This window comes from Xenopus laevis, chromosome 5L (genome assembly GCF_017654675.1).
Source record: "Xenopus laevis strain J_2021 chromosome 5L, Xenopus_laevis_v10.1, whole genome shotgun sequence".
In the NCBI taxonomy this organism is placed as follows: domain Eukaryota; kingdom Metazoa; phylum Chordata; class Amphibia; order Anura; family Pipidae; genus Xenopus; species Xenopus laevis.
Genome location: NC_054379.1, coordinates 41541258 through 41567983, shown reverse-complemented (window position 1 = coordinate 41567983; position 26726 = coordinate 41541258). Strand labels below are relative to the sequence as shown.

At 39.8% G+C, this 26726-nt stretch overlaps 1 protein-coding gene across 4 annotated transcripts in view; it reads right to left on the bottom strand.

Annotated features, from left to right (window-relative positions):
• Nucleotides 1-1050: 1050 nt before the first annotated feature.
• The window catches only part of galm.L (galactose mutarotase (aldose 1-epimerase) L homeolog), a 49562-nt gene continuing 23886 nt past the window's right edge, over nt 1051-26726 (bottom strand). The window contains exons 1-8 of one of the 4 annotated variants that reach the window (XM_018261531.2): nt 24045-24157; nt 19011-19218; nt 12567-12721; nt 8971-9177; nt 5280-5361; nt 4051-4192; nt 3589-3763; nt 1515-1870 (exon numbers count right to left, since the gene is read on the bottom strand). In XM_018261531.2, coding sequence (XP_018117020.1) covers nt 1793-1870; nt 3589-3763; nt 4051-4192; nt 5280-5361; nt 8971-9177; nt 12567-12721; nt 19011-19200 — 1029 coding nt within the window. In that variant the 5' untranslated portion in view covers nt 19201-19218; nt 24045-24157 and the 3' untranslated portion in view covers nt 1515-1792. 4 annotated transcript variants of the gene reach the window in all.

Genomic DNA, 26726 nt, shown 5'->3' with positions numbered 1-26726 from the left:
CGGGCAATGGTATTTTAAGCGGTCCATGTGGCCCTCTAACGAGCATCCCCGATTGTTATCTGTCCGAAAGTCAGTCGTTGATGCAGTCCCTCGATCCAACCACCTGTAGTTCATACACTATGATCAGATCAGCCCAGTATCGCCAACCTCAATGTGGGCATTTCTGGTAAAGATCTGCTCATTTGGCAAAATCTGCAAACAAGAGGATCTCTACGTGTGTGGCCACCTTAAGAGTTGTAATGTAAAATAAAGAAATAAAATAGATTCCTTCATTGCCTTAAAGGAATTACCCAATTGCGGAAAATTGTTGGTTATGGAATTAAATCCTTTGGACTAATATCAATACGGGCAATTAACTGTTGGTGGTATTAGGTCAGGACCAGATAGGTGGGGCAAGTAGAACATTGTCATGTTAAGGCAGGGTCTAGTGTGAGAACCCCATGAAGAGTAATACAAATATGGACGTCCATTTCTTGGACATACCTGACAAGTGTCAAGGGTATGGGTCAAGGAGGCAATATAAGCCCCACAATTTGGGCCTTCACTAGGGTTGCCACCTGTTTGGTTGAGAACCGGACAGCTCAGTTTTTTAAGGGGCTGTTTGGTTTCTGCAGGTTGAAAAACTAGGCAAATGCCCTCATGTGCGTCGCAAGTGACATCACAGACCCATCTTCTGATATCACAGGCCCGGCCCCTTTGTCTGGAGTTTGATTTGGACAAAGGAGGCAACCCTGGCCTTCACATACCCTGGGATCCCTCTCTGTCATGAGGTCCTTGACTGTACTCCCCATCCCCCTTTTATGGCAGCGAGCTGAAACATTGAGAGGTATGATCTACACTTATGGGTGCCCAAAATGTAGATCAGGATCTACCAGTAGACTGAGCGAATTTTCGCCTGTCGAAGTGTTGAGCGAATTTTCGCTGCTTAGTAAATTTACTCTTTAGAGCTCTTTATAAGATCAAATAGAGTGGTTTATGTAAGAAATCTAATACACAAGTAACACATCTACAGCCAAGTGTGGGTTATAACTGTACAAATGCAGATCATTGTTAATAGACAGCACAATATAGTATTTATTATTAATTACATGCCAGCAAATGCCAATACACAAATCCATTTTATATTCTGCCTTTTTCCTGTTCATAAGGTAAATTATATATACACTTTTTCATTTTTTAAACAGACATTTAAAAGGGATTATGCAGCAAATTGTGCAAAGTTTGCCCAGGTCTAGTAACCCATACTAGCCAATCAGATGTTTCCTTTCTGAACAAGTGGCCAGTAATTGCTATAAACTGTCAGATTGCTAACTCCTTGTTAATATAATAACTAGGGATGCACCGAATCCAGGATTCGGTTCGGGATTCAGCCTTTTTCAGCAGGTTTTGGATTCGGCCGAATCCTTGTTTGTGGCTAATCTGAATCCTAATTTCCATATGTAAATTAGGTGTGGGAAGGGAAATCACGTGACTTTTCATCTCAAAACAAGGAAGTAAAACATTCTTTTCCTACTTTTTCCTTTCCCACCTCTAATTTGCATATGCAAATTAGGATTCGTTTTGGTATTCGGCTGAATCTTTCACAAAGGATTCGGACGAATCCCAAATAGTTGATTCAGTGCATCCCTAGTTATGAATTATAACTAGACATAAAGCAACTTGTTCCATTTTTATTACATTGCACCATAATATTTATTAAAGAAGGGAAAATATCATTATGCAAATCAGAGGTTAAATTAAATTGTGTTTTTCCAACTTGCTGTTCTTTTAACCTCCACAGCCTGAACATGTACTAAATAAGTGAAAACTCAAAACAGGTAGTGTGGTTGTATTCTTCTCCAGGATTTAGAAGAGAACTTGGAAAATGTGGCTGTGGAGAAACAAATTACATTTCAAAAAATCTTTAAAAAAAAAATTAGCCGAATATAACTACTTTCTAACGGCTTTGAATCTTAAAGGAACAGTATCACCAAATTTTTTTTAATAATATTTTTGCCTCCCAAAACCGTTATAATAATAGGTAAGGCTTACTTCCCCTTGGAATTTTTTTCGAATCTTCAGCTTGAATTTGAATTGCCCCATCAAAGAAAGGCGAATTTGAATTCCTCTGTGCACTGAATCGGAAGTTGTCTTCACACTGATTAAATATATGCTCACATCATTACCTAGCAAAAAAACTAAATGTAAGCTGCAGACACGTAAAAAAAGCTTAGGCGCTTTAGGTCTTCGGTGTGAAGATGATTTCCGATCCAGCACACAGTGGAATTCAAGTTAGCCTTTTCGCCTATCTCCTATTGGGCACTTGGAAAGTCAAATTCATACTGACGATTTGAAAAAATCCAAGGGGAAGCAGCTCTCCAGTTTGCCATTTCAGCAATGTGGTTGCTAGGGTCCAAATTTACCTAGCAACCATGTACTGGTTTGAATAAAAGACTGGAATATGAACGGCTTGAATAGAAAGAGGAGTAATAAAAAGTAGCAATAACAATACATGTTTAGCCTTACAGAGCATTTGTTTTTTTAGAAGGGGTCAGTGACCTCCATTTGAACGCTGGAAAGAGTCAGAAGAGGAAGGCAAATAATTTAAAAACTACAAAAAAAATCTCAAACAGGTCAACAGCAGTTACTTAGAATTAGTCATTACTTCCTTGTTTTGTGACAAAAAGTCACGCGATTTCCCTCCCCACCCATAATTTGCATATGTAAATTAGGGTTCGGATTCGGTTCGGCCAGGCAGAAGGATTCTGCCGAATCCTGCTGAAAAAGGCCGAATCCCGAACTGAATCCTTGATTTGGTGCATCCCTACTAACTTACCTCTATAATGTGTGTGTTCAGGAGGGGGAGGTTTGCACCAGCACAAATCAGTTGGTGGCTACTAGCTTATATAAACAAGCTGCTGTGTAGCCTTGGGATTCAAGCACAGGATAGACAGTGATATCAGATAACTTTTGAAGTATCCCATTGTATACTACAGAGCTTATCTGTTATCTGCTGCGTATCCTGTGCCTTTTCTTCTTTTTCAGCTTTGAATGGCTGCCTCCATGGCTACACAGCAGCTTGTTTATATAAACTATAGTAGTGTTTCTGAAGGAAACAGATCAGTTTTACCAGTGCCGATCAACTCTACATTATATTGTTATTCCTTTAAAATATTTCATTTTTTTGGTGTCACTGTTCCTTTAAGCATTTTTATAGCACCAACACATCCTAGGCCTCTATATGCTTTTTGTTTGACTCACTTCATTGATGAAGTTGGGTGGCACGGCTGGGCACATACACTTTCTTTGTTAGCCCAGCTCCTCACTTGTCCTTATCTTTTTCAAATGGGTGCACGCCACTCCATGTGTTCACCTACACATGTTTTGCAAAGTAGAATATAAAGAATTGGCAGCACTCCCAGGCCTTGTGTAAAACCGCCTTTATTCTTTCATATAGCATATGAAAGAATATGATATATGAAAGAATATGAAAGAATAAAGGCGGTTTTACACAAGGCCTGGGAGTGCTGCCAATTCTTTATATTCTACGGCTGGGCACATAAACACTTATCCTATTTTGAAACCCCAGTTTGCAGCTATGAAATGTACCTTATTAACTGCATCAGGCCAGCCTTGTGTTTCCAAGCAAAATGCCGAATGTTTTGGGTACACTTTACCAGCCTTGCCCTTCAAAGATCCATCCAGGAAATTGGCAGTGTAGAACTGGACCCCAGGCTGAGTTGTGCTGACAGTTAGCACCCTGCCACTTAGCGGATGGCTGATCCTAATGACAGAGACACATTTATTACTTTGAATTATATTCATTACTAAAATTGAATAGATAACCATTTGTAGAACAACATCTCCATAAAGATCATACAAATAATACAATTCAGTTCACAATATAGTATCTAATTGTCAATGCCTTTTGCAGAATTTCACTGGGTGGGTGAGCACAGCAGTGAGTCAGGGTCCCATTTAACAATCATCATTGGGAATGATCTCACCCAGAGCTCATCTCATTTTCTGTCAGGCCCCCGGGAAGGGAAAGAAAAGGAAGTGACATATTACCTTGCGCATTGCTTCTGTTCCTGTGTGACGCCCAAGCAAAAATTGTGGTCAAAGCCATCTAAATGAAACGACTTTAAATGACTGCCAAGCTCTACTGGTTTCCTTAAATCAAAGCAAGTTCCCAGAACTGGCGCCACCTCCCCTGTAAAAGAAATCGGAACACAGAACACAAGGGAAGATCCCCTTAAAGTAGAATTCAACCCCTTATTAAAAAAACCTACATAGATCCCCCTCCCTCCCCCAGCCTAGCTGCTACCCCAGGTAAATGCCCCTAACCTTTTACTTACCCCTCGGTGCAGATTCAGGGCATCGGAGTTCATGGCAGCCATCTTCTTCTTCTGTAATCTTTAGGTCTTCTTCTGGCCCTTCAGCAATTTCCGTGACTTTTGGTGCATGTGCAGTTGTTCGGGACCAGCAGACTGTTCCAACTGCGCATGCACCGATGCAGCAATTACTTCCCGAAGAGAAGAAGATGGTGCCTGTGAACTCTGCTGGACAGAATCTGCACAAGGGGTAAGTACAAAGTTAGGGGCATTTACCCGGGGTAGCAAGTAGGCTGGGGGGGAGGGGGGTCAATGTAGGGTGGGGTGGGTAGGCTTTTTTTTAATAAGGGGTTGAATTCTTCTTTAAAGGAGAAGGAAAGGTTAAAATTAAGTAAGATTTATCAGAAAGGTCTATATAAATACACCAGTAAACCCTCAAAGTAATGCTGCTCTGAGCCCTCTGTCAAAAGAAACACAACATTTCTTTCCTTCTATTGTGTACACATGGGTTTCTGTATCAGACTTCCTGTTTTCAGCATAAACCTCCAGGGCTAGAGCTTGAGCATGCTCAGTTGCTCCTCTCTCCCTCCCTGCTGTAATCTGAGCCCAGAGCTATGAGTGAGCAGGGAGAGACTCAAGCAGGAAGTGATGTCACACCAAGCTAATATGGCAGCTGCTATCCTAAACAAACAAGAGAGAACTTGTAGAGCTGTTTACTCAGGTATGGTAAAGCATTCTGCAGAATAAATATAGTGTTATAGCTACACTATTGTGGCTAATCTATTGGCAATAAACTGCTTTGGTAGCTTTACTTCTCCTTTAAGGTGAATATATAATGCCAATATATATACCACAAATAATAAGAAATGAAAACCCATTTGTCTCAAAATATCTCTATATATATATATATATATATATATATATATATGGCCCCGAAAATAGGTAATATATTTCTAGATTTCTTACCTGTTGGTATCATGGTGTCATCAACGGGCAGGTAATGATCAGCATCAATGGAAACCACATGGTCGTAAACATTACTAGAGCCCTACAAAAGACAACAGAGATGAGGTAAGAGAAAAAAGCGTTTTGCTGCAAAATGTGGTCCTTATTGTCCGATATTCCAGTAGATCTTGTATTCCTAAAAGCAGTTTCAAATTGTTTGTACACATTAAATAGAATCAAATCAAATATGAGGCCCATTTATTAAATGTCATATTTTATTTCTCTAAAATCATGAATGCCATGAAGATTATTTAAAAGGTCTGAATAAAAAAAAAGTACGAACGTAAAAAAAAAAAAGTTGAACAACCCGAACTCACCCCCCACAAATATCTCTAATACCTTTGAAAATTCGAGTTTTTCTGACAATTATATCCGAATACCTCTAAAAGTCTGAAATGTAAAATAAAAAAGGTCCAATAGGATCAGCGCAGCTCCCATTGAATTCTATGGGACCTCAACGGCTTTTACTTGGCGCAGTTTTGTACTAGTTTTGTTTGTGGTTTTTACACTTAAATCTCAAATTTTTAGAGAAATAAAAAAAACACAGTTTTAGAGAAAAATACTATTTTAGTTAATAGAATAGGTTCTGCTGAGGATACCATATACAGTCATATGAAAAAGTTTGGGAACACCTTAATTCTTTGGAGTTTTTTTTATCATTGGCTGAGCTTTCAAAGTAGCAACTTCCTTTTAATATATAACATGTCTTATGAAAATTTCAGCAGTGACAAAGTTTATTGGATTAACAGAAAATATGCATCATAACAAAATTAGACAGGTGCATACATTTGGGCACCCCAACAGAGATATTACATCAATACTTAGTGGAGCCTCCTTTAGTAAATGTAACAGCTTCTAGACACCTCCTATAGCCTTTGATGAGTGTCTGGATTCTGGATGACGGTATTTTTGACCATTCGTCCATACAAAATCTCTCCAGTTCAGTTAAATTTGATGGCTGCTGAGCATGGACAGTCTGCTTCAAATCACCCCATAGATTTTCCATGATATTCAAGTCGGGGGACTGTGACGGACATTCCAGAATATTGTACTTCTCCCTCTGCATAAATGTCTTTGTAGATTTCCAAGTGTGGAATATCCACCCCCTGCATAACTTCAACTTTGTGACTGATGCTTGAACATTATCCTGAAGAATTTGTTGATATTGGGTCGAATTCAACCTGCCCTCGACTTTAACAAAGGCCCCAGTCCCTGAACTAGCCACACAGCCCCACAGCATGATGGAACCTCCACCAAATTTGACAGTAGGTAGCAGGTGTTTTTCTTGGAATGCGGTGTTCTTCTTCCGCCATGTAAAGTGCTTTTTATTATGACCAAATAACTACATTTTGTCTCATCAGTCCAAAGCACTTTGTTCCAAAATGACTGTGGCTCGAACTAAATGAGCTTTTGCATACAACAAACAACTCTTTATAGTGTGAGTGCAGAAAGGACTTCTTTCTCATCACCCTGCCATAAAGATGTTCTTTGTGCAAATTGTGCTGAATTGTAGAACGATGTACAGATGCACCATCTGCAGCAAAATGTTCTTGCAGGTCTTTGGAGGTGATCTTTGGGTTGTCTGTAACCATTCTCACAATCCTCCGCATATGCCGCTCCTGTATTTTTCTTGGCCTGCCAGACCTGGGTTTTACAGCAACTGTGCCTGTGGCCTTCCATTTCCTGATTACATTCCTTACAGTTGAACCTGACAGTTTAAACCTCTGAGATAGCTTTTTGTAGCCTTCCCCTGAGCCATGATACTGAACAATCTTTGTTTTCAGATCTTATGAGAGTTGCTTTGAGGATCCTATGCTGTCACTCTTCAGAGGAGAGTCACAAAGACGCACAACTTGCAATTGGACACACCTGCCTATGAACTTCAAGGCTTAACGATCTAATCCAACCAATTTGGTGTTGCCAATAATAAGTATTGAGCAATTACATGCATTCAAATTAGCAAAATTACAAGGGTACCCACATTTTTGTACAGCCAGTTTTTCACATTCCATATAATTTCATACAACTGAATACTGCTTCACTAAAAATCTTTGTTCAGAAAACACCCCAGTACTCGGATGTTCCGGGGAAATGAAAGACATAAAACTGTGGTCTTTTTTGTTGAAAGTGGATGTAGTTTATTAGGCAGGCTGAGAAGGGTTTCCAAACGTTTTCATATGAATGTATATATTTTGGGGGGATTTGCAGGGAGGAGCAAACAAATGCCTTCTTGGGTGTGAAATTTTAAATACACATGCACTACAGCTTCAGAAAGTGAAAATGCAGAAACTCCAATGGGCTCATTAAACAACATGCAGTGTGCCAAATTCAGAGTTTAATTCCCATGTTTTACTTACAATGCAGTGTTTTAACACCAATGTAATAGCATCTGCCACATTGGATGAATGATCCAATATATCTTATAGGGGGAGGGGGGCTTCCTTTCCTAGCAGATGTATTAGAACTCACTCAAATAACTGATTCCAGTACAAACAAAATCTAACAAAATAGCTGCCTTTTGCACAAATTCTGCATGTAGAGAGACATGATGTCTTGTGATTTTAATAGAGTGACCTCTAATACATCTTCTAGGCAAAAGGAGCCCCCCTATAAGATATATTGGATCATGCATTTGACAGAGAGAATGAGAAGAAACAGATTCTCAGAGAGGAATAGTGAAGATAAACTTGATTATTTCAGAAACGGTACAAAATGTTTACTTGGTTGTAGTTAGAAAGTTTCTTATTTCAGTATAAGGAAGCTTATATTTAATTTTCATTTTGGCGATAGTTCCCCATTAAGTATACAGGTATGGGGCTTGTTATCCAGAATGCTCGGGACTTGGGGTTTTCAGATAAGAGGTCTTTCCATAATTTGGAACGTTAAATCTTGAATCTGCAAAAATCATGTAAACATTAAATAAATCCAATAGGATTGTTTTGCCTCAAATAAGGATTAATTCGATCCTAGTAGGGATCCAGTACAATGTACTGTTTTGTTATTACAGGGGAAAATGTAATATGTTTCAAAATTTTGTTATTTTAGTTGAAATGGAGACTATTGGAGACAACCTTCCCATAATTCAGAGCTTTCTGGATAACAGGTTTCTGGATAAAGGATCCTATACCCAGGGCTGGAACTAGGGGTAGGCACAAGAGGCACTTGCCAAGGACGCAAAGCTTGGGGGCGCCAGGCACTTACCTTATATGCAGCCTACCCCATGTCCAGCAAGTGTTACCACATTGAAAAGTGGGTGCGCTCTGTGAAGTCGAAGTGCTTTGCGCTCGACCACACACACGCGCCCTCGGTTGCGCACGATAACACACGCGCGTCCTCGATTACACACGGTTGCGCACGCGAGTCCTCGGTTGTACGACATTGCGCACAGCTGTGCTGGGGACCTAAGTTGCCAATGGCCAGCTGGGTTGCCTGGGGCAACTGACAGACCTGGCCCGGCACTGCCTATACCTGAGACTGCTTTCTGAACAGGGGCTTTGCCAGCCTATTGCTAATATATAATTTGCACTCTACCCTCTGTGCAATAGTTTGTACCCTTTGTTTTGTCCGTTTTGTGTGTAGCCGCTGACAAGTGATAACTATGTACTGTTCAGAATAAAATTTGTGAAAACACAGCTTGTCAATTCATTCTTACCTGTCCTGCCAAGTTAAAGTAGGAATGGTTTGTCAGATTTATAGGTGTAGTGTTATTACTTTGTGCTCTGTAGTTCACAGTCAAGGTTCTGCCAATAAGTGTGTATGTCACCCACACATTTAATTCGCCGGGGTACCCATCCTCGCCGTCTGCACTTTTGTAGAAGAACTGGACACCATTTTCTATGATCTTAGGGGCCCAGAGCACCTGTAATACCAGGAAAGTTTATTGATTGATGCATGCATATATAATTACAGAACTAGTAACAAATATAATTACAGAACTAGTAACAAGCTCTCTCTCTCACACACACACACACACAATATAATTGTAATACATTTAAAATCACTTCCAGGGTCACTTATTTTATGTGAAAACCACTGATACAACACAGTATTTTAACCACACTTGGGACTTGGTTACAAAAACGATATACCTGTATTTTTTACCACTTTTTTTTTTACCAGACTTGTCACAGGGGGTCACCATCTTGGAAAGTGTCTGCGACACTCACATGTCCAAGGGGGTAAAAAAAATTCTTTGTGTATTTTGAAGAATGGATTGTGGGAAAAAAGGAGGGGTTTTGCAGATATAGATGCGTCAACCTTGAGATTGTATCCTGATGAAGGGAGGTTAAACCCCCCCAAACGCTGATCTTGCTTGTGGTATAATAATAAAAAGAGGGGCCACGTTCCCGACTGCAGATAATGGTGTGTGTGCGGATCCGTGAATTTACTACTGTTGCTAAGGAACCTTGCTGGGTCGCCGGAGGACCAGCACCACAATTGCAGTAAAAGTGGAGTTGCCGGAGAGTGGTAGATATAACGCATTACCCTGTGGGACGTGAGCCTGGTAGTGATTGTTCTGGGTATTTGTAAGCATTTGGAAATTACTGATACAGTCAGTGTCTCCGGCCCCCATAGCTGCTTTAGAAAGACAAAAGAAGGTAAAAAATGAAACTTTACACTTCAATATTAGAAAAATGGTCATAAATAGAAAATAACTGAAAAAAGTCTTTATTTTTGGTGAACAATCTGAAAACAACTGAGCTGAAAAAAGTCTTTGGAAGGTGAACAACCCCTTTAATAATTAAAGGGCATGTAAAGGCAAAAACATAAAATCCCATTTTTACTTTCTTTAATGAAAACGAAACCTATCTCCAATATACTTTAATTAAAAAATGTGTACCGTTTTTATAAGAAACCTGACTGTATGCAGTGAAATTCTCCCTTCATTTACTGCTGTGGATAGGAATTGTCAGACGGTCCCTAACTGCTGAGCAGGGAAACAATCATACTTATGAACAGCAGGGGGAGCCCTGCCTTACTTCCCAGCAATGCAGAACTCAAGCAGCTTTGTTTATGACGATCCCTAAGCAGCCCAGACCACACTGAGCATGTGCACAGTCTTAGTCTTGCAAAGATGTTTAACAAAGTTACAAGATGGTGACCCCCTGTTAACAACTTTGAACGCATAAATTATTTGTTTGATTAGGCTTGTGGTGCAGTAAGTTCATGTTTATGTTTAGTATACAAAATACAGCATTTCTAGCCTTATTCTATTTTAGACTTTACTTTCCCTTTAAAACGGATGGTGACGGACTACAGACTGGAACATATAGAGAGGCTACTAAGCACAGAGTCAGACAAATCTGGCTTTTAATTACCATACAACATGTATTCCCCAGGCTTGGCTACAGGCCTCAGAGCAGCTTGACACATCTGGAATTGCTATTTCCAGGCAAATATGAAATCCCTATGAACATTTTTCCAGTTAACTGAGTATTTGGGTCAGTCACATTCATACCAATCACTTCATGAGAAAACTAATGAAGACATAACGCTATTTTTATAATGAAAGAAGACAAAGCGTCAGCATTTCTGAGCCGTTACAGTGAAAATATATGAATATATTTATCAGTTGTCATTTGGCCAGTCCATGTATATTTGTATTTATATAGTTCTGCAATAACAGGATTCTCTAAACAGATGCCCACAGCACATTACATTACTTTCTCCACTGTCCAAGGAAGGAGTAGACCAGAATACCAATCCTTCTCTTCCAATTCCTGACAAAACCAACTATGTCACACACCTGGTGCCTCACATCCCTCATTGGCTAGTCCAGTATTGGGATGGGCGAATTTGTCCCGCTTCGCCAGAAAATGTGTGAATTTCCCGCAAAATCTGCGAAATGCCAAAAAAATTTGCGAAAAGTATTGGTCAACGGGCATCAAAATTATTTTGACGTGTGTCAATTTCGACGCCCATCGCCATTTTTATATGCACGCTTATTTTGTTCAAGTGCATTAAAGTCCATGGGCGTCCGAATCATTTTGACGCTCGACAATTTTTAAGCGTGACCACATTTTTTTTTTTAGCGGATTTTTCGCTGCAGTTTTGCTAATTCGTTTGTCGGCGGCAAAACGTGGAAATTGCCCGCGAATTCACGCCTGCCGATCCTGCAGGATAGCCCATCGCTATCCTGCAGGATTATTTTGCACATTGTAGTTTTAGAGAATACATCGTGCTGTAAGAGACAATGAATTTTCAGCCTTAACATGTATGGCCAACTTCTTTTATAAATAAAGCTGTTGCCCCTGGCAAATGTAATCGTTTTTATAACTTGATTTTGCTGTGGTTGCTTATTATTATACCATCTACTGCTCGTATAGACATTTTGCCTCCAATCTATTTCGGTTTTGAGATATTTAGCGCTTTATTCAGCAGCTCTCCAGTTTCAGATATCTGGTTGCTAGGATCCAAATTATCCTAGCAACCAAGCATTAATTGAATAAGAGACTGGAATATAAATAAGGGAGGGCCTGTATAGAAATATGAGTAATAAAAAGTAGCAATAACAATACATTTGAAGCATTTTTTTAGATGGGGTCAGTGACCCCCATTTGAAAGCTGGAAAGAGTCAGAAGTAACCAAATAATCAAAGAACAATCAAAAAAGAAATAATCAATACTTAGGGGCAGATTTATCAAGGGTCAAAGTGAATTCGAGGGAATTTTCGAAGTAAAAAAAATTCGAAATTAGAAGTAATTTTTTGGATACTTCGACCATCGAATGGGATACTACGACTTCGAATTCAATTCAAAGTAAAATAGTTTGAATATTCGATAATCGAAGTACTGTCTCTTTAAAAAAAACTTCGACTTCAATAGTTCGCCAAATTAAACTTGCCGAAGTGCTATGTTAGCCTATGGGGACTTTCAAATGCATTTTTATAAGTTTTTTGTAGTTGAAGTAAAATCGTTCGATCGATCGCTGAAATCCTTTCGATTCGAACGAACGATTTTACTTCGACCGCAAAACGGTCAAATTCGTTAAAAAAAACTTTGACTTCGATATTCGAAGTCGAAGTATAGCCATTCGATGGTTGAATTTCGAAGTATATTTCACTTTGAAAATTCAACCTTTGATAAATCTGCCCCTTAGACTTGGCCATTCTAGAACATACTAAATGTTCACTTAAAGATGAATAACCACTTTAAGGACTGAAAACTGAACAGACGCGAAACCACAACTTAAAATTTTTTCAAAGATGAGCATATGATGAGGAAGCAAAAGATGGTCGCATTTACTTACTTTGTCAAACCCTTTCAGGCCTCCGTGTATACTGTTCGGTCCATTGTTTATGGCCAAACGATAATCCTTTCCTTTCACAGTGAATTTACCATTGGCAATTCTGTTTGCTACCCGCCCAATAACTGCTCCAAAATAAGGGTGTTTGTTTGTATAGCCTGACAAAAATAAAGTGAAAAATGTTACCATGGCAAACAAATTATCATTTTTATCTTTTTTCCATAAAACTTTTTTATGACATTTTAAGAATTTCAACTATGTTTTATTAAAGTTTTTGGCGATTTAGTCTAATAGGGGTTTAAATATGTAGACGTGTGGACAGCCTACCTGGAAATAGGCTAAATTGTAGGGGTTCCGTTAAAAACCTGTTATCCAGAAAGGATTTTTAAATATTATTTCCCTTTTTTCTGTAATAATAAAACAGTAGCTTGTACTTGATCCAAACTAAGATATAATTAATCCTTATTGGAAGCAAAACCAGCCTATTGGGTTTATTTAATGTTTACATGGTTTTCTAGTAGATTTAAGGCAAAGATCCAAATTATGGAAAGACACATTTTTCAGAAAACTGAGCATTAGGGTAAGCAGCAATATAAATAAAAAGAGAATGACTCAAATCATTGAAGCCCTATGTTTAATTGCAAATTGTAAAGACAACGTATCAGATATTGAAAATGAGAAATGTTATAGTTTGCTGAAAAATATATGCCAGCAACATGTTTCAAAAAAGTTGGGATGGGGCAATAAAAGATTGAAAACGTTGTGTAATGCTAAAAAGAGTGAAACCCAGTAAAGGCCTCTCACAAGTAAAGATTGGGAAGGGTACAGTACATGACACACTGCAAAGGCAAATGTTGCAACAATTAAAGAATAAAGTTTCCTTAGCTGAAAAAAATAAATTGGAATGTGAACAACCCCTTTAAAAGATGGGCTGATGCAACACCGTGGGAAACATGCCCCTCGCCCCACATTTTAGAAACTTGTTGCCATCAAATTCAAAATGAGCATATATTTTTCAGAAAACCCATAACATTTCTCAGTGTCAACCAGATATGTTGTCTTTGTACTGTTTGCTATTAAATATAGGGGTTAAATGATCTGCAAATCCTCTCATTCTCTTTTTATTCACATTAAAATGGGGTTGTATGATACAAACTCTTGAGCTGGTTATACATTTAATGATCTCACTTGGCCAGGCCATCAGCTGAAAGAATCTTTACATGACCATGTAATTAACCCAATTAGGCTAATCTGAACTTTCAGCCCTCAGACCAAAGATCAGTTCACAACAGAGAAAGTGCAATGTTGTCAGCAGTATACTGTACTATGGTCATTGGGCTGCCATCAGGAATGAATGAATCCGCACACCTATCTGCCCATGTTTGGCTATCTTGTTGGAGCTGCTACATTCTCTCAGAGTCAGCTGCTTGACCACATGCACTGAAAAATTGGACCAAAAGTATCCCACTTTGGGATATCCAAAAAATCACATGATTCCACAAACAAGGAATTCAAAAATGTCTTAACTGTGAGCGCCGCACAGTTCTCTTTCCCATTTCCCCCCCTAACAAGAGATAAAAGGCAGCATCTCTTTTTTCTCTTTATGGATTTTTACCCTGATGAAGACCACTTTTGTGGTCAAAACGCGTACGGCCAATCATTGGGCTAATTGTTGATATGTAAGTGTTTATGACTAATTACATTTTTGACTTTTTATAACTGAGTGTGCAATCCTTATATATTGTTTTTGAATTTACATGTAAGGAGGCTTCACTTGGGCAGTCTCCAAAGGATTAGCACCTCAACATGAATTAGGGTGTGCACCCTCCTAATTATAGTCTTATTGGTTCAAGCCAGGCACTTAAAGAATACAGTAACAAATTACATGCCTAGTTTATTATAGAGAAAAAGGAACTCATTTTTAAAATCACTTGCCAAAAACGGACTCTATAGAAGAAGGATAATGGGGTTCTTTTTCTGTGGACCTCACACCTAGTTGGGGACCTGGGGATGTTATTCTGTATTTGTTAGTTATGCTATATTATAGTGGAATAATGCTATGTACAAGTACATTAGAGGACATTATAGACAAATAGCAGGGGACCTTTTTACCCATAAAGTGGATCACCGTACCAGAGGCCACCCCTTTAGACTAGAAGAAAAGAACTTTCATTTGAAGCAACGTAGGGGGTTCTTCACAGTCAGGACAGTGAGGTTGTGGAATGCACTGCCGGGTGATGTTGTGATGGCTGATTCTGTTAATGCCTTTAAGAATGGCTTGGATGATTTTTTGGACAGACATAATATCAAAGGCTATTGTGATACTAAGCTCTATAGTTAGTATAGGTATTGGTATATAGAATTTAATTAAAAGTAGGGAGGGGTGTGTGTATGGATGCTGGGTTTTCATTTGGAGGGGTTGGACTTGATGGACTTTGTCTTTTTTTCAACCCGATTTAACAATGTAACTATACAATATACTACAGGTACTACAGCAAGGCATTGTAATTCACATTCCTTCCTATAATATTGCATTACCAGCAGATGTCATTGCGAGATGGCAAAAGTCAAACTTTGCTCAATTCTTTTTGAACTCTGCCCCACGTGTAACTGATGAATATGTTCAATATTGAGCATGCTTTTATTTTGGGATAGAAAAACAAGAACTCTCAATTTAGTAGGCCGCAATGGGTTTTTCACACCTTACTAATTTTGGAATTATTGCTACACGGTCTCCAAATTGGTTTCATTTCTGATGCTTTTTAGCTGATCAAATAAAACATGTTGTTGCAGTTTTGTGGGTTTTGCAGATTTTGCAAATGTGAGCTCAAAACAGCCCCAGTTCCTCCGGCTTTATCGGTGTCGGTTCTCACTCGGATATCAAGAAAAGGATCACCTGGTGCACTATCTGGGTTTATGTAAGATGTACGTATTTCCTTAGTGACTGATGTTATCTCTAAGGGTGAAGCTCACAAACAATTGTTATTGTGCTTTGCAGATTCACTAACTGCATCGTAAGGATGATTTAGAGCAGAGGGCTATTTGCCCCGGACCCAGTCTTAAAGGACACTTGAACCTGCTCATAATCATGTAGGCAATAATGAATAATATATGGTGCTGGTTTTACAAAGGCAGGTTTCAGTTTCCTATCGGGTCAGCCTAGCTGCTGATTGGTTCCTATCCTACAGTGCAGTGTACTGAGGGCTGCCAGCTTCCCTGCACAGCCTGGGAAAGGAGGCAGCAGGAAGTGAAACTGATGGGTGGGGCTAGTAGTGTTTTTGCAGACATTTTCAATAGATCAGCCTGAAACACAACTTTTTAAAGCATTTTCCTGCTATATTTATATAATGCACTGGCATATTCTTGTTCACAACAAGGCCCACTTAGAAAACATTTTCAGCATATACTAAATGCCAAATCTGTTGGATATTTTTGATTTATATGTTTCCCTCAGATGAGGACCCAGCTTTCCTGTATTTCCAGGAGCCTCTCTCTAAATCCAGTGGAATGTAGCTAAAAGCAGTGCCTAGCAGACATTCATATCTGAAAGCCACTGTAGATGAGCAGCCAGCCCATGGGCCACATTATATCCCTTCAGGGGCCCTTGTGGGTCTGTTAGCTTAAATGTTTCATGAGCCATATTTTTCTTTTCCCAGCTGCTTTGTTTTCTTTCACAGAACATAAAGAAAAGTCTGTTTGTGAAGGTTCTCGTTCAATCAGGTCATGGTATATCTATAGTAATAAGTCAAATCAACTGGACTTGCTGCATTTTCTTTTTTCTGAATTGAGAAAACCAGTCGGGTGACTAGCAAAACGTCTTCAAGGAAAATGAAAATACAGCAAGTCCAGTTGAGTTGACTTATTACTAGACAGAAAAATCAGCTTCACGGTGTATATTTTATTTTCTTAATTTTTTTTTATTTTCAGCATATAAAAGATAATAGCAGCCGGTTCCTTAGGGCGCACGCGGCGCGCCTCTTCCTATTTTATAGGGGCATTCACGCTGACATGATGACGCCAGCGGGCAATGGTGCAAAGTTTAGGGAGTTCCTGGTGCCTCTGTGCTGTTAAAGCTTCTGTTTTCTGTGATCTGATAACCTGTTGTGACCCCTGCCTGCTACTGACTATCCTCACTTCTGAAATCCTGATGCTTCGCAATGAGGCGAGTTGAGGCTGTCGCCTCAGGTGGCAGCACCCCACTAGGTACCAGGGGTGGCAAAATGCCACTCCTGGTACTTTTCAAACCGGAAATTCGGCTCTTCTAGCGCAGAGATCGCAGTTAGGCTCTCTGCGCTAGCGTACTGGCCCTCTCTGCTGCCCTTGTGGACTCCCCTGGACCCCCTCAGGCGCAAAAAGGTAAGTGCACGGGGAAGGGGGGCAGCAACAACTCTGCTGCCTCAGGCGGTGGAGGGGCCAGAATCACTCCTGCTGCCAGGTATCCAACTGCCTCATATCCCTCCTGATTGATTTCCTGGTTTGACCCGACCTGGCCTGATTTGACTAAGCTTTCAGTCTACGCCTTGTACTGTGACCTTCTGCCCAAAAGACTTTGCTTTACCGTGGTGCCCCTTTGCTCGTCCAGAACCCTTTGCTTGGCACCTCTCTTCATAAGACCTGGCGGCAACCGATTAGCCTAGAGCTCCTCCCGAGGTGAAAGGCGGCTGTTAAAGGCAGAAGCAAGAGCCGAGAACAGGGTGCTTAGCATTGGTTCTGGATTTAGGATGCAGACCGTGACAACGGCACAGAGAGAAATGGGTATTTTGCAGGCCAGTGCATTCTGTCATGGTGCATGCATTTGCACACAGATTAAAAGCATAAACTGCAAACAGATCAGTCACATACTGTAGGTAAAAAGTGGTTCCATGCTTGTTTCACATGAACAAGCAGGAAGACTGCACAGGATGCTCCTGTAGACTGATGAGTGACACACAGAAAAACAAGCCTTTCTTACCTGCTTTGCATATTCATTCCCAGTATAGGGACTTCATGTTCTTGTGCAAGCCTGTGCACCACATGTACAGTAAGAATAGCAGCACAATATGGTCAAAACACCCATTTCCACAGAGCATTACAATAGCTTGAATGTTCATTATGTTTGATTGACATTTGAAAATAATACAGTTCAAGCAGGGGTCTCCAACCTTTTTTTTACCCGTGAGACACATATGTGTGTTTGTGTTAATGTACCACTATGGCTTTAAATCCCTACACTTCCTGATCTCCCTGGTTGTTGGGCAGATGCCCATGTAGCTAGTTATAATTTACATATCCCAGTTATTGGCCAAGAGGTGTTGTGTGCACTTCCTGTCACACTTTGGTATAGTGAGTGAGAAGGGGTGGATCTTCCTCTTTGCCTTCTGGTGTCTGACCCATCTGGATATTTCCAGGGATCATGGGTACACCAAGGCCCAGTAAAGCCAGTTTGCCCTAGACGGACCTGAACCTCTAGTGTGGAAGTCGGGGAGCAGGGACCCCATGAATGAGGCTAGTGAGTAGCAGGAATATAATTGTTATCGAGTCTCTAGGAGAGTAAAGCTGGCCATAGACGCAAAGATTTTCGGACCATGTGTGGAGAGTCCCGACATTTTTCGTCCGGTGGAGATCGGTCGTTTGGTCGATCGGACAGGTTAAAAGATTTCTGTTGGCTGCCGATAATATCTCTGCATGTATTGCCGATCGTACGATTTTCAGTGGGAGACTGACAACAGCTTTGGTCGGACATAACTTTCGTACGATTGCTGTCAGGGGCAGAACATTGCTGATCTGTTCTGTTCTTTTACTACTTTATTTGATCGGAAAGGTTAGCGGCAGGTCGGGAGATGGGAAAGTCCGATTGCACAATGACTTGTATGATCGGATCTTTGCGTCTATGGCCAGCTTAAGACAGTGAGGGAAGAGAAAAAGAGCAGCTTTGTGCTCCTTCAAGGAGGTGTAACAGAAAGTAGCTTGCCAGGCTGTAAGATTTGCCTACAGTAAAGTGACACAGTGGATAGGGTGTCAGGCTTTAGGTTCTCCTCCCTGACCCCTCCACTGTGTGAGATCCAGACCACGTGTGAGTGGTATTTCTGCCTGGAGGTGCTGTACTGCCTTGACAGCACCTGGAATGCACCTGCATCTGCCTCTAATATACTATCTGAGCTGTGTGCCTAGATATTTTACAAATGCCTCTTTACTGATGTAAGTAACCTGTGGATCATTTGTCTCTTCAATACTTCACTTTTGCGAAGGCCCTGCCTGTCAACTCCGTTGGCCTGGATAGTCCAAAAAAGTGTTACACATGCTAAAGATTCCGGGGGAAGATGCCAAATATAGCCTGTGATTGGTTATTTGGTAGCCTCTATGTGGCCTCTATGTAGGACAGCCAACAGGAGCATGGGTGTTCGCAGAATACTCTATTAAGTCTATAATTAACGATAGAACAGAAAGAAGCACAGCACACCAACTTACCTTCTATCACATCAAAACCAAGAACTAGATCTGAAAAGGTTCCATTCCTGTCCTGGGTTTCTAAACGAGTTATTATACAGCCAAATGATATGACCTCAGCTCTGACTTCTTTAGAATGAAGGCAAAATCGTTCCACGGTTCCTTCACCTCCGAGCAATTGACCAAACACATCCCTTGTCACAGAGGTCATTGTGCAAGTTCTGGGCCTCTGCAAAGGAATTCCATAAACATGGATTGTTATTTTACTTTGCAATGCCAATGTAACCCTGATTTGTGGTTTACTGTTATTATCTGAGTATTGTTTGTATAAGGAATAGAAAAGTGTGAAAACACATTCTTTGGAGTTATAAACCCAGTCCATCTGACATTCTAATGGATGAGACTGGGTTTGGGAGATGCCAGGAGAATGATGCTTGGTGGAATGATCAAAGTATGTTGGTGGAAGAATAATTGTGTGGTGTTTAGTCCAGGCCTGATCACCCAACAACAGTGGTCAAGCTCACTAATGCTTTTGTGACTAAATAGAAGGAAGTCCCTGCAACAATGTTCTAATATCTATCAGAAAGCCTTTCCAGAAGAATAGAGGTTGTTACAGCAGAAAAAAAGGAGGATCAACTTAGCACTCCTTAGTAACATGTGCATTATGGTAATGAGACGGGGAGGCAGGAATTTTTCTGCAATAAGCTGAATTTCTGCAAGTAAAATATTACTTGGAGCGATGCAGCGATGCAGCTTTTTGAGGGAAAATTCCTGCCTCCCCATGTCATTACCCTAATTTAGCATAAAGCAAGGCATTTTGAGAGAGAGATTTCTAGCAGTTTTTCGAAGGAGGGCAATAGCCCTTATATTAGGTTGGTTCTTGCAAGTACAGAATTAAATATTATGATTTTTTATTAACAATAACATATTTGAATACGGCAATATAAATAATTTTATGTAAGCACACCATAAAATTAGCACTAGACAAACCCGCAAATGCATCATCACCACAATTGCATCTCCTGCATGAAAATGGGTGCAATTGGGTTTGGATTTTGAAGAAAACTTCCATTGTTGAGGAGTTTTTCAGAACAAAAACAAAAATAAGTCTTTCATCATGAAGATATGCTCACCAATAAACAATAAAACATTGGCGGGGCAATGTTTCTAAAAGAAAAATTCAGAAGTGAGACAGTCTGCTGAGTAACATTGCCCTTTGCTGGAGTTTAGTCGGCTCGTTGCCTCAGCCCAAACAGCCACGTGGTCCCCTGACCAGCCAAGTCATAGCACATGTCACTGGGTCAGTCTGACTTGGGACACGGGTAAAACAAAGGGTGTGGGCAATTTTATATTAGTGTTCTGATTTCATTTGACATGAACATTTTTGGCAAAAGGTGAGAAATAAATATTGATGGAATGCTACAGTTTTCATGAGCAGAACGTCTATGGGTTGCTAGGAAAAAAAAATTGGGATAGTTAAAATGATCAGTAAAGCAAATGATTTATGCAGGGAGCTCTATTGGGGGCTTCTCACACACTGGAATGATAACTGGTAACTCCAGGGTTCCCCTGCATCAGTAATGCAAGGAGTGTGTTTAGAGAAGATGACAGTAGTGATGTGTGGGTCGAGAAAAGCTCAAACCGCACCCGACCCAACCCCCTCCATTTATAGACCCTGTGCTGCCCCGCCAATCAAATCACAAAAGGGGCAGGGCAAGCGTACTCCTATAAAGTCAGAAGGCTGCAGTCTAAGGTCACGGGTGGGGCAGAGAAGGCAGAAGAGTTTTTTTTAGTTATTTAGCTTTTTATTCGGCAGCTCCAGTTTACAATTTCAGCAATCTGGTGGCTAGGGTCCAAATGACCCTAGCAACCATTCACTGATTTGAATAATATGAATAGGAGAGGGCCTGAATAGAAAGATGAGTAATAAAAAGCAGTACAGGTATGGGATTCGTTATCCAGAAACCTGTTATCCAGAAAGTTACGAATTACGGAAAGGTCATCTCCCATAGACTCCATTACGATCAAATAATCCAATTTTTTTTAAATGATTCCCTTTTTCTCTATAATAATAAAACATTACCTTGTACTTGATCCAAACTATGAAATAATTAATCCTTACTTGAAGTAAAACCAGCCTATTGGGTTTATTTAATGTTTACATGATTTTCTAGTAGACTTAAGATGAGAAGATCCAAATTACGGAAAGACCTGTTCTCCGGAAAGCCCCAGGTCCCTGAGCATTCTGGATAGTAGGTCCCATACTTGTAATAAGTAAACATTTTTAGCCTTATAGAGCATTAGATGGGGTCAGTGACCCCTCCATTTGAAAGCTGGGATGAGTCAGAAGAAAAAGGCAAATAATTCAAAAACTATAAAAAAGAAATAATGAAAACCAATTGAAAATTTGCTTAGAATCGGCCATCCTCTAAGATACTAAAAGTTAACTTAAAGGTGAACCACCCCTTTTAAGGCTTCCTGGTGGGTTTCCACTGAGAAAGGCACATATTGCATACATCTAGGGATGCATCTCAAATCTGTTTAGGGATAAGCTAATGATTAGCAAACAAGAGGTTAATTTGTGCAAGCAAAGGGTGCAAGCGCTGATCAGCACTGACACTTCCCATTCAGTAAAACTAGAATAGTTGTATTACACAGACTTTACACAGGTACGTGTGAGACAGAGGAGCTGACAGGGAAGTGGAACTGCTAGTTGTTAGTGCAGCACAGACACACACACACACAGACACACAGGCACACAGACACACTGACACACACAGACACGAGCAGTAGCAGCCCATTGAATGCACAGCTCACCCAATCTGATGGCCAGGAATGCAGGCTGAGGAAGAATCACTGGGAATTGTGGCTGGCACAGGAATGCTGTAGTGCAACAGTGAAGTCTCTGCTGGCACATACGCAAAGTGAAATACACCCCTTGTTTTGAAAATCACAACTTTATTGAGATTTTGTAGCACAACACCACTAGTACATTGCTGTTGTAGAAGTGATTTTTAAAGTGGTGGTTCACCTTCAAGTTAACTTTTATTATGTTCTCAAATGGCTAGTTCTAAGCATATTTTCAGTTGGCCTTCATTTTTCTTTTTTATAGTTTTTTAATTATTTGCCTCTTTCCAGCTTTCAAATGAAGGTCACTGACCCCATCTAAAAACATATGCTTTATAAGGCTACACATTTATGGGCAGATTTATCAAGGGTCGAAGTGAATTCGAGGGAATTTTCTAAGCAAAAAAATTCGAAGTAATTTTTGGATACTTCGACCATCGAATAGGATACTACGACTTCAAATTTACTTTGACTTCGGTTCGAAGTAAAAATAGTTTGGATATTCGACCATTCGATAATCGAAGTACTGTCTCTTTAAAAAAAACTTTGACTTCAATACTTCGCCAAATTAAACCTGCTGAAGTGCTATGTTAGCCTATGGGGACCTTCTACAGCATTTTTCTAAGTTTTTGAAGTCAAAGTAAAAATCGTTCGATCGTACGATAAAATCGTTCGATTTTACTTCTAACGTTCGATGGCCAAATTCACTGAAAAAAAGTTTGAATTCGATGTTCGAATTTGAAGTATTTTAATTCGATGGTCGAATATCGAAGTATTTTTAACTTCGAAATTCGACCCTAGATAAATCTGCCCCTTATTGTTATTGCAACTTTGTATTACTCATCTTTCTATTCAGACCTCTCCGATTTATATTACAGCCTCTTATTCAATTCAACGCATGGTTGCTAGGGTGATTTGGACCCTAGCAACCAGATGCTAAAATTGCAAACTGCAGATCTGTTGGAAAAAAAGCTAAATAACTTTAATACCACAAATAATAAAAATTAAGAGGAGACGACCCCTATCACTCCTTTACATAAGATTCGTACTAGAAGTGGAACTATAACTGGCAACCCAGAAAATAAAATTATCAGAATTCAAAGCATACTGTTCTAAAATATACCAGTCACCTGCTAAATTTAATGAAACTCAAGCAGATAGTATATTTGCAAAGATCCAGTTGCCAATACTTACTACTGAACAAAAGCAGAAAATGGATAATGATATCACAATAGAAGAAACCTTATTAGCGATTAAATCACTTCAAAATTCCAAAACGCCTGGCGAGGGGGTATAATGCAACTCTTTTTCTGTTTGAATGTGGCTCATGGGTAAAAAACGTTTGGGGCCCCTGCTTTCAAGGCCGGATTTCATTCTGCACTGCCCCGAGGCTGCGTCGCACCGAAGGGTCCTAGCGCCCGCCAATTTTCGCAACCCCCTACCTTCCTGCTGCAGTGCGTGCATGCATTTGCCAGAACATAGTGTCGATTAGCGCTGTTTAGAATGAGGCTGGGCGCCATACCGCCCTAGGCCTCGCCACAAATCCGGGCCTGCCTGCTTTAGATTTAATTAACTGACCACTCGAGGATGCAATTATTTGGTTTATTAATAGCACCCACCCTGCCAGCAACCAGCACTCAAACTAAGTACTAAAGTACTAATGTAGCCAGGTAGCCACCTGTATGACCCTAGTCTATTATATATACATTTATGGAATATCATAAACACAGAGTTTAGATCCTAAACAATTAGCAAAATTACTTTAAATGTCTTTGCAGTTACATTTTTATCTTCCACAGGAGCCCAATAACAAGTCTGAGGAGGAAATAAAAACACTTCAGAAGCTATTGTTGTCATGAAAGTATGCAAATCACTGTCAGGGCGTCTATTGTCAGGAACCTAACCGTGTCTGTCACCGGTTCCTGACAATAGACGCCCTGACAGTGATTTACACGCTAGCCGCACACAAACTTCAGGTAAGCGCATCACCGGCTAACAGCCCTATCTAAAGTGACGGTACTACACTATCCGGCATTCTTATCCAACAGGCATAAAACTGACTGATGACAGACGCAATCAGATTTCTTTTGTGATACGATCCTTTCATGAATGTGAGCAGGTTTAATTACATAATACCTGCTCCGGTGTACAGAGGATACTACACCATATAGGCTTTGTCTTCTTTTTCTATAGGTATTCCCAGCGCACCTCTTATTCTCTTTTTCCGAATTATTTCACATGTGGATAAGTGGATCCATTGATTGAACTTTGGTGCAGCTCTTCCCCCCGCTACCGCTTCTTATCACCCTCGGACTGAGCACAGCCTTCACCCCATTGATTTATTGACATTTCTGCAGTTTAATTAACGTCAAGCTGAAGGTACTGCTTCATTATTTCAAAGGAAAAGCAAAATAGTTAAGAATTGCTTGTTTAAACAGGACACTATGGCAAATAGAATATATACAATGTGTATCCCATATCTGTATAACCCATCATTATCTGTTCAAATTTTGTTATGGGCCTGTTATCCAGAATGCTCAGGACCTGCGGTTTTCCAGATAAGGGATCTTTCTGTAATTTGGATCTTCATACCTTAAGGGGCATATTTATCAAGGGTCGAATTTCGAATTGAAAAACCATCGAAATTCGAATTCAAAAAGACCAACTGAAATTAAGTCAAAGTTTTTTGGTCGAATAGGTCCGTTTTCGATCGAATAGGTCCGTATTGGGCTGAATTTGAAGCGTACGAATCGAAGGAATAGCACATTCGATTGAATCTGATTTGAATTTTTTCCCAAAAAACCTTTGATTTTTTAAAGTCCACCAATTGACTCCAAGTAGGTTCTAGGAGGTCCCCCATAGGCTAGAACAGCAATTCGGCAGGTTTTAGATGGCGAATGTTTGAAGTCTAATTTTTAAAGCAACAGTACGTGATAAATTTCGATATTCTAATTTGGACTATTCCCTAGTTCATTTGAAAATTCACCTCAACCTTTGATAAATCTGCCCCTAAGTCTACTAGAAAATCATGTGAATATTAAATAAACCCAATAGGCTGGTTTTGCTTCCAATAAGGATTAATTACATCTTAGTCACTTCTACTGTATGAATTGCACCATTTCATCATTGATTTTTAAAGTGAGGCACTCCATTCTAGGAGTGTGAAGAGTTGTGCAAGTAGCATGCAAATACAACATGCAAATATCTATGGGCAAAGTTTAAAAAGAGCTTGTTTTTTGCACTTTGCCTTATTTATTGTAAATAAACCAGACTAGCATGTACCAAGGCCGATGAGCAAATGAGCAAAAAGGGCCATTACCACCATGACCACAAAACATTTAGGGGCAGATTTACCTAGTGTCGAATATTAACCTTTGATATTCAACTGCCGAATTGAAATCCTTCGACTTCGAATATCAAAGTCGAAGGATTTAGCACTATCCCTACGATCGAACGATCGAAGGAATAATCGTTCGATCGAATGATAAAATCCTTTGAATCGAACGATTCGAGGGATTTTAATCCATCAATCGAAGGATATTCCTTCGATCAGAAAATTGTTAGGAAGCCTATGGGGACCTTCCATAGCTAACATTGGCCTCGGTAGGTTTTAGGTGGCGAACAAGGGGGTCGAAGAATTTTTTAAAGAGACAGTACTTCGACTATCGAATGGTCGAATAGTCGAATGATTTTTAGTTCGAAACGTTCGATTCGAAGTCGTAGTAGTAGTCGAAGTAGCCAATTCGATGGTCGAAGTAGGCATATTCGACCATTCGAAATTCGAAGTATTTTTTCTTCTATTCCTTCACTCGAGCTAAGTAAGTGGGCCCCTAGATCTACTGCAGAAATGGCACATGCATCAATTTAATTGCCTGGGCTAGCTACACCATAACCATTTTATTTATTATATTCCTATTGAACTTTCTAATAAAAAACCAGCATCTTTAGTAGAAATTTTGTTAGGGTGGCAGGGGCCCATCCATTAGGTCACTGCCTGGACCCACTTTTTTAAATACCTTTTGTCTATACAGTAAATGTATCATAAGACTATTGTACCTTTGTACACCAAAACAACAGGCTAGAAGAAAACACGTTTATATCTAAGCATTAGGAGAGGTTCATGCAGATTCTAATAACAGGTGAAGGTGTAACCCATGTCATATTGAAACAAGCAACAAGTCCAAAAAAAAGTGTCAGCAAGAACAACGGAAATTATGTCGCTGGAGGTGAGCAAACCTGCACTGAGCTCATTGCAAGAACAAGAACATCAAACAGTAAAAAATAGATGTGGTGAGTTCACTATAAGGGAGCCGAAGCTGTAAGATTCCCTTTGTTGGAAAACAACTTTGTTTTTTAAACAAAGAAATAGATCTTACAGATCTTATTTTCACAGCACATACTAGCTAAAAAAAGAAATAACAGGCAGTTCTTTTCATACCAGACATACTTACTCCATAGATTTACTTCATACAATTAAAATGATAAACAAAGTGATCCCTGTACTGATTCAAGCCCTGATCACTCTCTAAATTTGCGATCCTAAAGGGGTTGTTCAGCTCTGAATTAACTTTCAGTATGATGTAGAGAGTAATATTCTGATATTTGCAATTGGTTTTCATTTTTTATTATTTTTTTTTTTTTCAGTGATTGAGTTTTTTATTCAGCAGCTCTCCAGTTTGCAATTTCAGCAATCTGGTTGCTAGGGCCCAACATATCCAAGCAACCATGCATGGATTTAAATAAGAGACTGGAATATGAATAGGAGAGGGCCTGAATAGAAAGATGAGTAATAAAAAGTAGCAATAATAATAAATGTGTAGCCTTACAGAGCATTTGTTTTTTAGATGGGGTCAGTGACTCCCATTTGAAAGATGGAAAGAGTCAGAAGAA